This window comes from Archocentrus centrarchus, chromosome 1 (assembly GCF_007364275.1).
Source record: "Archocentrus centrarchus isolate MPI-CPG fArcCen1 chromosome 1, fArcCen1, whole genome shotgun sequence".
Classification (NCBI taxonomy): Eukaryota; Metazoa; Chordata; class Actinopteri; order Cichliformes; family Cichlidae; genus Archocentrus; species Archocentrus centrarchus.
In genome coordinates this window covers 14,579,293-14,594,530 of record NC_044346.1, presented here as the reverse complement: position 1 = coordinate 14,594,530, position 15,238 = coordinate 14,579,293, and the positions used below count along the sequence as shown (strand labels likewise).

The 15,238-nt window shown below is 39.5% G+C and overlaps 1 protein-coding gene across 4 annotated transcripts in view; it reads left to right on the top strand.

Annotated features, from left to right (window-relative positions):
* hhip (hedgehog interacting protein) overlaps positions 1–6,854 on the top strand; it is a 36,096-nt gene extending 29,242 nt beyond the window's left edge. For 3 of the 4 annotated variants that reach the window (XM_030732695.1, XM_030732705.1, XM_030732723.1), the window contains 2 exons: positions 4,186–4,334; positions 4,525–6,854. In XM_030732695.1, coding sequence (XP_030588555.1) covers positions 4,186–4,334; positions 4,525–4,721 — 346 coding nt within the window. In that variant the 3' untranslated portion in view covers positions 4,722–6,854. Of the gene's footprint in view, positions 1–4,185; positions 4,335–4,524 lie in introns of those variants that run through there. The other variant, XM_030732714.1, reaches the window with a different exon arrangement.
* The last annotated feature ends 8,384 nt before the right edge of the window (positions 6,855–15,238 follow it).

Below are 15,238 nucleotides of genomic sequence, written 5' to 3'. Positions count from 1 at the left end.
GCATTAATATTTATCATTAATATCTTTATTTAATCATGGTGACTGTGAGTTGGACCTTAGTGGAGGTTAAGATGATTTAATGTCATTACTGCCCTTTGCCGCTTCTCTGAAACATACAAACAGTAACCCTCATACGAAGTGATTCTGCACGTCTGATTGTACCTTGATTTACTCATATACTGCAGGTGTTCATGGGCAGGTTTTGCTTCTTTTCTGTCCCGATGAGTCTACATTTAATAACAATATTTTTACAGTGAAAGCATTATATTTGTGCCAGGAACAAGCTTGTTTTATGTGCTTGTGTATGGTGTGGGAGTCATACAGTAAAGTTACTTGTTTATCGCATCATAATTCAGAATCCCCCGGTTGCACCCCCACCTTGCTCCTACAGTCAGTCCTTGGCAATAGCTTAATTAACATATAGAGCCAGACCTCCTGCTATTTTCTGGTACAAAATGCAATTTGACATTCTCTGTGTTGCAGCCCCTCATGGGAAGGTAGTATTGAGAAGGACTTTTCACACATTCAGGTTTTGTCAGCTGCAGGCTAGACTGATTGAATTACAGTGAGCAGAGACCTTAAAAAGACACAGTGAACTTCAAATAGGGTCCTGGGACCTCCTTTATGAACTGCATTAGACATGGAAGTCACAAATCACTAAATGTGCTGGGGATGGAGACCACGGGTGCTCATTTGTGGGTATATTTATCTGTATGTGTGCTTCTCTGTGTGTTGTGCGCATAGATGTAAACTGTGTGGGTGGTGGGTACACACACGAGCCTGTGTGCGTGTGTGGTACGCCAGCTCCCAGCACGCTGCAGAAAAAAAAAAGTATTTTCTTTATTTTCCTATCCCTCCTAAATCTTCCTGCATCTCCGCTGTGGTCCTCCCCTTGACAAAGCTACTTGCTAGTCCCACTGAATAGCCGTGGCTCCTACAATACACAGTAAATTTCTTACACAATTAAAACAAGGAATGAAGCTACAAAAGGATCCCCCAAACAATGGAGTCGGATGACAAAACAGCAAAAGAGACCACACTGGGCCGTTTTATTAGGCCATTGTTAGAGTGCACAATGTACACCACTCCACAGCCCTTTTCTCACATATACCTCGTGTCAATCAAACAGACCCTGTGAGCTAACAAGCTAAACACACATACACACTGACAAACAGAATAATCAAACAGGTCAGGAACAAATTTGAGGCAGAGTATCCACACTCCTCTGACGTTGAAGGTTTGAATGGTAGTCACTGTTAATGTTTAGCTGATGGAAAGAAGAGAGGGATCTAACCCTGCATTCACCTTCCGTGTGCTGTGTCTTAGCTTTGCAGATGTGCTCGTGTGTTTTATTGTATCACTTTTCGCTCTGTTTTATGTTCTGTTATGGCATGATCGGTGCCTTATGTCACACGCTGACTTTAGTCGTTCTCGTCGTCTCTCTGTCTGTCCACATGTAACTCATGTGCGAGCACTGTCACCTTCTCCCACTCCCTCACTCTCACACATACACCACCCCTCCCAAAGTTGATAAATTCCCACAGTGGCTGTTGACCCAGCTGCCTTTGTCAAGTGGTGCTACCAGCAGGTGCTGTTTTCACAGCCACCCTGGCAGTCGTACAGGCTGTTAGTAGCGCTGCTGACCCCTGCCTGCCATTAACAGTGTTAGCTACAGACCACCCCCCACCCTCCCCAATTCTCTAGGGACTCTTACTCTTTCTCCCTCTCCTTCTCTTTCTGTTTTCTTCCCTCTTTTGCTCTTTTTTTAACTACATGCAGCCTGCAGCAACAAAAGCCAGCAGAGATGGAGTATGGAGTTGGGTGCTGATGGGAGCATGGGAATCAACCCCCACCGACCCTCCATCCTCAAAATTTAAAGCAACTTTAACACATACACAGAGACAGTGTGTCTATCAGAACACATGTAGCACATTTTTCAAAGCAGGATATTAACATTTAAGACTTTTTTGGGGGGGGGGTAATTATTTAATTATATAATTAGTATACATAAAATCAGATTAGAGAAAAGATCAGAAAAGATTTTAAACAGCTTCATTACACCCAGGGTCTACTCTGAGACTACTACAGGCAAATCCGCATTAGCATTTAAACCGCATTACGAAAACTTCCTCCCGTTGCCTGTTAGGGACAAATAGTCATTCAAATAACACAAACCAAAATTATGCATTGCAATTTGGTGTGAATGCTACCCAGATGGAGGTAAGACTAAATGTGTTCTAAAAATAGTTGACTTCAGCTTCAATATACAAATTGCTGGTTGTATGTCTTCAATCTAGTTTTGGCTTCTCCTGCTGATTGACCATTTGCTCCCCTGCCATGATTGATGAGGCCTGTTCTCCCGTGGACCAACCATTACACACATACACATTCACTGACCTCACTGCTCATGCCTCTCAGCTCTCATACCAGCATCAGTCCACAAGAGTCCAGTTACCCTGCCTGTGTGCACATGTTTTAATGCCCAACAATGTTTTCTGCTTCAGTACAGCAGAAATGTTTACACATCTCTTTTTCTTCCTCTCTCTCTTTTAAAAATGTGCACACTAGCAAGTGTGTGTGTGTGTGTGTGTGTGTGTGTGTGTGTGTGTGTGTGTGTGTGTGTGTGTGTGTGTGTGTGTGTGTGTGTGTGTGTGTGTGTGTGGGCCGGTGGGTAAGAGGCACTAACAGACGCTTCACATTTGAACTTGATTACGCACTCGCTGTATTATTTCCAGATTTGTGGAGCGTGATATGAAATAATTCTGTTTCAGCCCATTTGCTGATGTGCGTGTCTGGATGTTTGTCTTAATATGGAATGATCACAATATGTCTCTCTGGTGTTCAAACTTGACACATATGGTGTGGAGATGTTTCTGTTTGTGTCTGCGTGCATTTTCCAAACCGTGTTCATATCTGTGGGAGCCCTGCCTTAACCCTGTGTGTCATTTTGTTCTTCGAGTAGGAAGTCAAAACAATAAAAACAACCACACTTGACACGGGTCAGGTCCCAACTGTACACTTTAAGTCAAGATTAACTTGCTATTAATTGGGAAAACACGGGGGGGAGGCACAATCACTTTAACAGCATGTCACTGGGGAAAAAGAACACACACACCTCCTTCAGAAGCAGATACATAAATTTTTCACTTGACAGGTTAAAAGTCTGCATATTAAAGTCCTTCTCTTCAAAAGTGCTATCCCACTTCAGTTACATATCAACAAAACCTGATAGCCTTGAAAATCATCTGAGATCATAGACACAACGTGTGACGGCAGGTTTCTTGGCCTTCCTGTTGTACCATTCAAAATAGGTTAACAGTTAATAAATCGTTACCACGATAAAGGCAAGTGTTAGATGTTTAAATAGAACACATTTCCTATAGTCCTGTCCCAAAACATGATATAGTATTAATGTGCAGCTCAGCCAGTAGAAGTTGGATGAGTGTTTTGTTTTTGTTTAGTCTCTGCTTTTTGTTTAACAAGACATGTTTTAAAAGGTTGCGTGAAACTTTGTGGAAACTGTTGTGATCTGGCAAATAAATGTGTTTGTGGGCGAGGCTCAAACTTCTAAACAGACTCATGTAAGCCCAATTAAACGACCCGTGGATGCTGGATGATTTCTGTTGTGGACATAATGGTAGTTCATTCATTTGAGACAGATGCTGATTAGTAGGTAGAATTTAAACAACATATCGCACATCTTATGACGTGCAATCATCCAAACAGTGAATTATAGCACAACTGCATGCGTTTACACCACATTTTCCCTTCATAAATCAATATAACCCTGATTACATGTTATTATTATTATTAACAGTTGAAAAATGTTCTAGAATTATTGCCTTGAAATGTCTTTTATTATTTATTTGGTTATATTAAATCCTCACTATGTGCAGTGTGGCCAAAAGTCAACAATGTCTTAAACAAGCTGTCGTACAGCATCTTAAAAGCAGTGTTTTTTTAAATTATATTTAATGAGAAACTTTAAATATGAGATTGCATTTTTTTTTTTTTTTTTTTTTAGTCGCAATGTTTTTTCATCAGTGTGACTATTGAAAGACATTCACTGATATCAGATTAATCTGGGTTTTTTTGCTGTGGTTCATGACCACATTGAGAGGCTTACTTTCTGCTGCATACTGACTTTCTCTTTTTGTCTTTTTCTTTTTTTAACAATTGCTGCAGGCCTCACACTCCTAAGGACTGCCAGCGTCAGGTGGAGCCACCAGAGCTGCTGATGACAGCTTGTTCCAGGCACTGTAAGAACGGACGCTGCACTCCTAATGGCAAGTGCTGCTGCAGCCCCGGCTGGGAGGGACACTTCTGCCGAGCTGGTAAGAGTGCATCTGTGCCTTCAGAGTACAACGTGGACCAACATCCATGTGTTCTTTCACTGTGAATTAGGTTTAGTAATATCTGCCACAATTTTCCTTATCAGTAATGATGATACGTCTGAATAAAACAGAGCACAAGCTTATTTCTTCAAGTTTGAAGTGTTTTCACTGTTACCCCCTGTGACTACAGCCAAATGTGAACCAGCCTGTCGCAACGGAGGAGTCTGCATGGAGCCTAACAAGTGCCTGTGTAAGAGTGGCTACTCCGGCAACCAGTGTGAGAAGAGCGAACGGGGTATGCCCAACGATCAGGAGGAAGACGGCATACTGGACCACATCATTGACATGACCTCGTACCTCTTAGACCTGACCAGCTACATTGTATAGGGGTGCGCAGCAGGGGCAGCTCCCCATCGTCCATCCTCAAGTCAACACACATCTACCTATCGCCCTCAGAAGACTCTTAATGAGGTTTACTTATGTGGCCTCTTAATGTCCCGCTCACATCCACACAGGCATGTACCCACACAAACACATACAGGACCCCCATGAGACTGCTTTTAATCCACATCACCATACCAAGCTTTTCCTCTCCTTACCTATAAGCTACTTTTCTTGAGCACCAGGCCTGGCATCCAAGCCGTGTTCACATTTCAAAGAGTCCTGCAGACAGCTGATTGATGAGTTCCATTAAGACATTTCCTCTCTTGCTCAGAAAATGCCTTCACACGGCTGGCTTCACAGGAACAGGAACTCTGCCGGAGCAGACTGTTTTTTCCCTGAGACTTTTCTGTTGCCTTACTTAAGACACCCGAAAATGGATTTTGAGGTATTTTAGTGGAGACAGTTGATTATTCAGGAGTTCATTAAGGATTCAGAATTGGGTGGTGTGGCCCAAGATCCAGTTTGTGTTCATGGTCCGTTGAAAACCGAGCAACGAAATAAATGTCTGTGTACTCAGACTGTGAACATGAGACATGGGTCTCATAGAGCCTGCAGTGCTTTGAGCTTTACTATTCCAAAAGCACTAATACAAGAGAGGCCATGTTGACTCATTTATGTTCTGTTTAGTTTGTGGGCACGTTGTCATAAAAAGCAATTAACAGCATAAAGAACGTATACTTTGTTTGGCATCACTCACTTGCTATCTGTGTACAGAGTGGATCTACACACACAGAAGTAGGAATGACGAGTATTCCTACTTCTGTACTTTGTCAGCGCCAGTTTCATTCAATCTGAATGGAGTGTTCGACTCCCATGCACTGTATCATTTTCATTTCATTCACTTTATTATTCAAAATGAATTTTGACATTTATTAGAAGCGCAGTGAGAGTGGTTTCACATTCACACACCACACTGTCACAGGTATGGTTTAACAAACTCCTTTCATTGCATCACACACTGAAGCAAAAGGTTGAAGTCAAAACTACAAAGGGAAGGGATGAAATGCGCTGATGTATATTTCCAATAGAGCTTACCTACTTAGCATTGCAAGAAAAAAATTTACAAAAAAAACTATAGCATTACTATTGTTATCATAGAGGAGGGTTTATTTTTTTAAGCGTAATAATATATGGGAGAATATGGTGTTTATAGAAAGCAAATTTACACTAAGCTTGTCAGTACGTCATTTTGTGTTGTACTTATACATATGCAGCTTTTATAAAAGAGACATGAGGATGTTTTTTCACCCAGTGTAAAAGTAACACATGTCCGTGCCTGCAAAGAGTAATTCGGAGCAGTTGGTGAAGCCGATCTAACTCTTCCCCCCACACACACAACAAGACTGTCAGAAATGTGTCTCTGCAGTGAGATGATCAAAGATCTTGTCGGGCCTCCAAGTCAGTGTGGAAGCAGCTCACGGTCAGAGGCAGAGCTGAGATTAACCTGAGGGAAAAAACGTCAAGCTCACATACTCTAATGAGCATCTGACTTCTCCAGTTTAAGGCAGACGGTTTAACAGATTTTACAGATGCACATACATGCATTATTTTGATGATGATCTTTTGCCACTTCACTTCTCGTAAAGCCAGTCTTCCCAGAACCACCAGCTGTTTAACAGTTTTTAAGGCAAGCATTTATCCTTGTACTTTTTCCACAGCTTTTATTTTGAAAATCAGGTTTCAAGAACCATGGTCAATTGAAGTCTAGTGTCCATAAATGATATACTTGTCGTTCATCTCCTACTGTCCTTGTGTTTGCTGAAATAAAACAACTGTACCTGGTCTTAATAAATCAAAAAGGAATTCATGCTGTAAAATGGAAAATTATAATTTTTTTAGCACTTAATGTGAAAGTTGCATTGTAGCTGCTGAGATGGCGTGGTGTGAATAGAATAACCATTTTCATTATTTAAGTAGTTACACAAATAAAATAATTATTTAAATTCTCTATGTTGTTTTTACCATTGTACTGTATGTGACAATTTTGTATTCCTGTATTGTAAATAAAAGTAGGGATAACTTGGTTTCTCTTCAGAAATATCAATATGTCTATTAAAATTTATAGCATGTCTGAAATACTTGTCTCTTGTTTTAGATGTTTACTGTCTTTTTGACAGAAATAGCATTTGTTATATATATTTTTAATTCATATATATTTTGTAAGCAGTTCATAGGGCAATACTTCATTAATTTTTAAATCAGACTAAAGGAAAAACAAGCTTATATACATCAGCTTGCTTAGTTATTAATGAAAACCAACAGCAAATACATAAAAAAAATTAATTGACCTCTGACAGATTTTCCCATGTTCATTTTATCTGCCATGAACTGAATGAAAAAAACATCCTACTGTCGCTGTGTTTGCTGGTCCTGGTTCTCCACTGTGTCACACCAGAGACTCTTCAACTTGAATCTCATAATGTGTTCCAGTTGAAGTCAGAATTTCCATTTCCCAGACAGCTTTTTTTACAAGTCTGATTTCCAACAGAAAGTCTAAACAGCCCCACCAACCCCGACTTAACAATCCAAGATGGCGGCTGCAAACATAAATAGAAGTGAAAGTGTAAAACTTGTGCCACTGCATATGTGACTGGCTGAATAAGCCATATGCGGAGTATTGACCAGGCTTTATATTGTGCTGCAGTGGCATTTTTAAGTGCAAAAAAACATGCATTGTGCTGTATTGCTAGTGATGTATGAATGGCTCTATCGTGCTAAGAAGCAAAACCCGTTTTTCCTTGCTTTTCCAATTTTACTACTGGACCATGCTCATCCAGGGCGTAATGCCACTCCCAGCTCCAACATCCGACTTCTTTGGTAAATGGAACGCAGCATCATTTTGGTGAAGAGGTAGTGGGCAAACAGCTCCTGCCTTTTCAAAGTGCTTTATGCTGGCACATAATGGCAAATAGCATGATTGCAGTTTGGTCATTGGGGACAAATATTTTAAGCAGTAAGTCACAGCATGAACACTACACTGAAAATCTGATGGTGTGGGACAAATTCATGGTGCATAACCCTGCAGATGTGGAATGTTGCGCTCCTGACACGAGGCGCAGATTGTTAGCGTGGTCGCTATGGGCTCTTCCACTGAAAACTGCTGTGTTCTGAGGTGTCCCAAAGACCCAGCTCCCATCACCAGTGGTGATTATTGATGTCAAAGTCAGGTTAGTTAACAGAAATTGATGTTTGAGCCACAAGTGCAATCTAAAAATAGTGCAGATGTGCAAGAGGACATGACCTTGAAAGGGAAATAGCCTAAATTAAAGTCAGGTTTTTGTTTCTTACAGCTGGAGTTGTTGAACTTTTATAATTGTTCTTCCTATGTCACTTTCTCCTTTAATTTGCACCAAATTTTATGCTGAACACTTCTTGGAAATTATTATAAAGTTACCATATTTCCTGTCTCTCTCTGTGTCTTTAAGTGCAGGCAAAAAATAACCGCATCCTTTGGCCTCATGCTGTGAGTTTTGGGTAAGACAGCTGCAGCATTTCCACTGTTGGTTTTTCCTCCAGCCAGGTAAAAAAGAGTAAAGAAGAGGATGCTGAGAAAATATTTTAAGTTAAACCGGAGACAGTGCGGCTACAAACCCTGGATTTTCCCTTCATTCCTGCTTTAAATGGAAAAGCTGCCTTCAGAGCTGTCCGAGCCCAGTGATGGTTGCTATGTCATCATGCAGCGTCATGCCATCGCTCAAAGTTCAGGCTGGGAAAATTCCTCATCTGAAGTGGAAATTCTCCGCTCCGTTTTTCGGAAGTACACAAACAGGTCCGAGCATGGAGGCACACACGCAAGAGCCACTGCTGATGGCAATATTAATTTTCTTCTCAAAATACCAATGAGGCTTTTGTGTTGTGTAATGATAAGCAAGCGGAGACCACCCACCTCACTCTGGTCTCACTCACTCACTCACACACACACACACACAAAAGTGTGCACTGCCATATTTAGAGTAATGCGATACTAAGTTGTCTATGCAATGTTCGGATCCAATCAAAATTGCATAAAGTGGAACTGTCCAATACTGCTGTGAGCTCCAACATATATTTTAGTTTATACACTATCAGTGGCATGAATCATTTCTTTTCATTTGGAATAGTTTTCTTTTTCCTCCCTAAAGGGCCCTTGTCTGGCTATCTTTCCCAAACAGTGTAACCCAGTACTTTGAATAAACATGAGGAGCCTGTATACCAAATATTTGCAGGACTGAGACTGGCTGGAAGTGCATGCTACAATACTGTATACATGATTGCAAGAGTCAGCACAAGCAATACTTATAGGGTAACAGAAGGAGACCCACGGAGCAGGAGAACAATAGCCCCGTGATTAAAACGAGACACATCATTCCTTTTCTCCTCAGCCAGAACAAAGTAAACAGTTCGCTGTACTCTATCTACTTGTGTTTCTATTTTGTAGTAACTCGCCAGTTACTCTTGGGACTAGAAATGACAATACCTCTATAAATAATTAATAGATGCTCACAGGAGTAAATCATACTTACTGTGCAAGATATTAACAGATGAGACTGATTAAACTGTTGTGCTAATAAATCTACTGTGACAGTCCCTGTTTAGGCTGCCAGTGTGTGTGTGTGTGTGTGTGTGTGTGTGTGTGTGTGTGTGTGTCTAGTGTGTATATTGTTGCCTTCAAGGTGCAAGAGGAGTCTGATCGCTGAGGCCCTCCCTGAACAGTCTGGAGTATCTAGGCCCAGGCCCAGTTGGTAGGGTATGAAAGCCTCAGCACTGAGCATTGCTTCATGTGCAGCTGCAGTTTAGCCTTTATTTGGTGCTTATTTTCACACTTTACACTGCACAACATTTTCATGTAGTCGCACTAAAACACAGTTATTATGCAAGTTATTTCTTAATTGCAGTTGATCATTTTTATTCAATGACACTGGTGAGCCCTTTCCCATTTTTGTCATCGAACAAATTTAATTCTAGAAAAGATAGCCTGAAAAAAAAAGATTTCCAAACCTATCTGGCCCTATGTGAAAACTTAATTGCCCCCCTTGTTAAATCATGAATTAACGGTGATTAAGCACATTCTTTGGAAAGTCAGGTTCAATTTCACTAGCCACACCCAGGCCTGATTACTGCCAAAGCTGCTGAATCAGGAAATTAGGACTTAAATATAACCTGTAAAGAAAGTAAAGAAAGCTAAAAATGCCCAATTAATGAAACAGAAATCACTTAACTAGAATCTGTCTAACAAATTGAAGTAGGCTAAAAGATCTCAAAAAGCAAAACATCATGTCACAATCTAAAAACAAACTCAAGAAGAGATGAGAGACAAATTAAATTAGAAAAAGCATTTCCTAGTGATAATGCAATGTGAATGCTGAAAGCTGAAAGATTTGAGCTGCAGTGCCTAGAAATGCTTAAGATAGCTTAAACTTAATTTGCTGAATCAGCTTAAACAGCTGAAAAAGAGAAAGCATTTAACATTAGCACTAACTGCCAATATTTGAATCCACCAATCAGAAATGCGCTGCTTCAAGCTGCTTCTTTCCCTCCTAAAAAGAGTAACACAGAAGAAAATCCTTCTGACCTACCCATAAACAACAGGTCACCACACAAAAACTGTAGGTCACAGTGAAAAACTTTTACACTATGAGCACAAAATGTTAGTGAGGCAGGGCGTGTATTTTTTTTTTTTATGTCTGTACAACTAAAATTGACAGAGTTGAGAGTTTAAAAAGTGCCTTCATTTTGGTTTTTGCCCCAAAGATAGGAGAAAAGTTAACATTGGAGTTAATGTCAGATGTGGAGCATACACTTGACACTCTCAGGCTCCTAGTTTGAATTCTGTAATTGGCACAGTTTTGAAAAGGTTGTTTTCTTAAAGAGCACAACCATAGCTACAATTTGAAGCATAAATGATGGTAGGGAACTGATAGGGAACATTTTTCTGCAGCATAATTATTTTTACTTTTGATGCTTTACATACAATTTGCCCATAATACAGTTTTATGTGTAGCGAGGTGTTTTGATAATGTGTCATTGCTTCTTTAATAACAGTAATATTATTTTACAATTCTTCAGCCAGAAAGAAGTACAGGAAGGTGAAAATGTCAGTGTAGAGTGAAGCAACATGCAAGAGGCTGTCAGGATATTTAAACGAATAAAAGACAGGCACCCCAAAATAATATGTTTTAATGTAGTCCATTCATCTTAGTGTAGGAAGATGTTTTTGTTTACAGAGCCAGCTACTTAAAATGGCCCGGCTGGTCCGTGGACAATACTTGGCCGATCCTTGGACGAAATAAGATTCCCCCTGATGTGGGCAACTGCTAATGTTTTTAAACAAAAGGTAAATTCTAATTATATTATCCACAATGCTTTTCACCATTCAGGTATTGATCTAAAATTACGTCCAAATACTTGATATGTGAGCTACATGTAATTTTACCACTGGTACATTGCACCTGAGTGGAGTTTAATTTGTCACGTTTCCTTTTCGGTACAAAAAGAATCGACTTAGTTTTGTCATAATGTAGGAAAAACCTATTATCAATCAGCCATTCTCTGATTGATTTAATTTCCTCTGAAAGCCTATGCTGAATAACCTCAACACTTTTATCTGCCACAAGGGCTGAGTCATCTGCATATAAAAGCAACTTAGAAGACACTGTTGAGGCAATATAATTTATATAAACGAAGAATAACAGCGCACCAAGAGTAGATCCCTCTATGGTATTTTTTAATCACAGTGTCTGTGAGTGCGGTTTAAGATGCAGGAACCTCCTGACGTGTTTCCTGGCTATCTTAAGACTGATGATAAATAAATAAGCACATTAATAACATGATATATAGAGAGTTACATAGATGTCCTATCACTAGTTTTACAAATAATTTATGGGCGCCATAATTTTAAAATGCAGTAAACTGCCTGCCACAAACCACTTTGTGTTATTCTTTTAAATATAAGTTGTGTGCTCTGAAGGCGGCACCCATCGACTTGTTTTGGACTCTTCATAAAGTTTTACAGCCTTTATCCGTTATCTTACAGCCTGCACTGGAAAAACGCTGGCCAGAGCATTTGAGGGGACTTAGGAGTAAAAACGTAAAATATAGTAAAATATTTTATTAAAAAATATCAGTTTTTTATTCCTGATTTATTGCTAAGTGTTGATATTAATAAAATATGTCAAAATGCAGTATGTACAAAAGGTACAAACAGTAGTAGAAACACGCTGGCTCCAAGCTCCAAGACAATACACAAGACAATATAAAGCAATACACAAAGAGACGCAGCACAAGCATCAAGAAAGTGAGGGGAAAAAAATTAAAGTTTGCAAGTAATGCTTGATCAAGCACTGGAAAGAAATATATTAATGCTAAAAGAGGAGGAACAACAGGAAGCTATGGAGTACAAGCTCCAAGACATGAAAGCAATGCACAAAGAGACACAATTCAAGCTCCAGTGAGAAAAAGAATCAAGAGCTGCAAGTAATGCTTGATCAAGCAAGGAAAAATACAGAAATGCTAAAAGAGAAGGAGCAACAGGAAGAAATGCAGAGAGATGCATCATTTAAGATTTCTCCTTTGAGAGGAGAAATACCGAACTACAAAAATTTTATAACAAAGTCAAAGACAAAAGCAGTAAAATGGAGGCAGAGGCAGTAGAAATGGAGAAATTATACAATGAGATGCCGTATAGGATCCAAGAAGTGGTGGGAAAAAAATACACAGCTGCAAGGGCTGTATGATAAAGTACAGACCAGAAACACTGAAATGCAGAAGGATGCAACAACATAAGAAAACACATAAAGACGTGCAGTGTACGCCTCAAGAAATGCAGATGAGAAATCAAGAGTTGCAAGACATGCATGGCAAAATACAACAAAGCAATAAAGGCATGCATGAGGCAAAGAAAGTACAGGAAGAGAAATATAAAGAACTGAAAGAAAAGCATGCAGAAAAGCATAAAAAGTTAGAAGAATTTGAGAAACTGTGCAAGAAACCTGAAGAACAGAATGCAGAAATTGTTTGTGAGATGAAAAACCTCATATTACAGAACAAAGATTTACAGGAACTCTGCCTGAAAAAGCTAAAGCATGCCAGGTGTTCCCACAAAGGTTCTGCTGCTTCTCCAGTTCAGCCTGGAGAAGAATAGCCTGCTTTTTCTCTACCTTTTTTTTCCCATTTCCTTCATTTTCACCTCTCCCCTCTTCTCATTTATTCACCTTTGAGAACATTGGCTGAGGAGATTGAGATTAAGATAATAAGCAAATCATATAACACTGAAAACTTGTTTGTAGTTTGTGGATGTCCCCTTATTTCCCTTTGCTTATAGTGTCTGTGCAAAGCTAGGCTAACCGTTTCCTACACAAATATTAAAGTTGTATAAAACTTGTGGTTACCTCTGGGCCAGTTTACCAAAACATTAATTCTTTTCTCAGTGGGGTTAGGTAATTGGCAGTAGGTGTGAATGTGAGTGCAAATGGTTGTCTGTCTCTCTGTGTTGGCCCTGTGAAAGACTGGGACCTGTCCAGGGTGTACCCTTCCTTGGGATAGACTCCAGCCTTTTTGCTTTAAACACAGCTAATAATATACATTAAGCACACAAGAAACTAAAATAATCAAATTCCTACACTCTTCCTACACTCCTAAATTTATACACTCAAAAAAGTGTAGGAATTTAGGAGTGTTTTTTACTGAGGACTGTAATTACTGTATAACATATACAGTAATTACAGTACTTTATTGTAAAAATTCATTTGAATTTATGATAGGTTTTTTTGTCAATCCTAAATTTCACAGTTTAGAACTGCTTACAGTAAATTGCTACACAAAACAGATGCACTGTAAACCTGTTTACGGAAATTTCCTTTTTTAAAAACATCAGTTGAATTTAGGGCTGCAACAGTTCCTCGAGTAACTCAAATAATTCGATTTTTAAAAAATCCTAGACACAAATTTGTTGCTTCAATGCTTTGTTTAAACTCTGCAGCGCCCAGGTGTCACTGTGTAAGCAGAGCCTTTCATCCACATTAGCAGCATTAAAGTCCTCCATCACTGCAATGGATTTCCATTGTTTGTAAAAATCAACTCTTTAACACTGATCATCGCTGACACATTTTTTTCATGCCTCTACTACCTTCTACACAAGTGTGTGTGTGTGTGTGTGTGTGTGTGTGTGTGTGTGTGTGTGTGTGTGTGTGTGTGTGTGTGTGTGTGTGTGTGTGTGTGTGTGTGTGCTCACTGGACTGAGAATTTCAGCTGTTAGCGATCCGTGCCGGTAGCTATCTCTACAGCTTGCTAGAGCGCAACGCATTAGCACTAGTGGTCGTTCTGTATTTTTTATGCTTTAATACCTGATTAGCAACTAAAAATAGACCTGCAATAGAAATGTATTTAGGAGGATGCTTGTGAATACAAAGCATTACAACATTAATCCCATGCAGCCCTCAGTTTTTCAACAAAAACACTGCTAACGTGCAGCACGCACAGAGGTGGAGCCGTTACCAAAACGGTGAGCTCAGGTGGAGCGAAATGAAATGTTTTTCTAGTGTCCAAAGCAGCAGCACTTTTTCCTGTAACCACATTAAAACCACATTAATGAGAAACAGCTGGAGGTACTTCATTAACCACCCGATCAGCAAGTGTCAACTTGAAGAAAAGAGAACTTTGTAGCTGCTCCATCAACCGCTGTTTGTTTCACACAGTAAAAGAGCTGTGCTGCAGAAAGTTAAAATTTTCAGATGAACTGTTAATAAGACAAAAGTATTTCTTATCCGATTACACGATTAATAATCACTAGAGTACTCAAACAATATTGATTGATTGAATTTCAGTAAAATAGTGGCAGCTGTGGATGCCAGAACTTCACCAAAGGAAGTCATTCTCCTCTCTGCAGACAGTGATATGTTTCATCAGGTCCCTATATGCAAACTCGTCCCAACCATTTATGAGGCCCAGGATAGTCCTGTCATCAGCATAATAATATGTAGATGTACAGATGCTTTTCACTGCTCCCCCAAAGTGTCTGAGAGTCCCACAGTGCAAAGTTTTTCTGATAAATAGAAAACATGGATGGTTATATTTTGTCCAGCAGTGTCTCTGTATTCCAAGTTCTCAGCAATCAGCTTTGATCAGAACACTGAACCAGAATTAAATTAAAACAAGGTTTAGAATGTCTATACAATTTTAAGTAAACAAGTCTTCAGATTTGGGTTACTTAGATTTCCAGCTAGAAGATTCTGGTTTCAGCAGAGTGATAAATGTTCTTTCCAACTGCAGTTCCTCAAATGGTTAACCGTACCTCAGCTAAGAGGTTCTCAAGGAAGTAACAAACTGCATTACCTTTAAGAAAAGTAATGAGTACTGTGTAAAACATAGCTTTTTTTGAGTAATGAGCCCAACACCAGCACTTGGTAAAAATATGCAGTTAAGGAAAGTTTAGTGCCTTAAACTTCAGATTTATAACAAAAGCTACATCGAAATGTGCCAGTAAA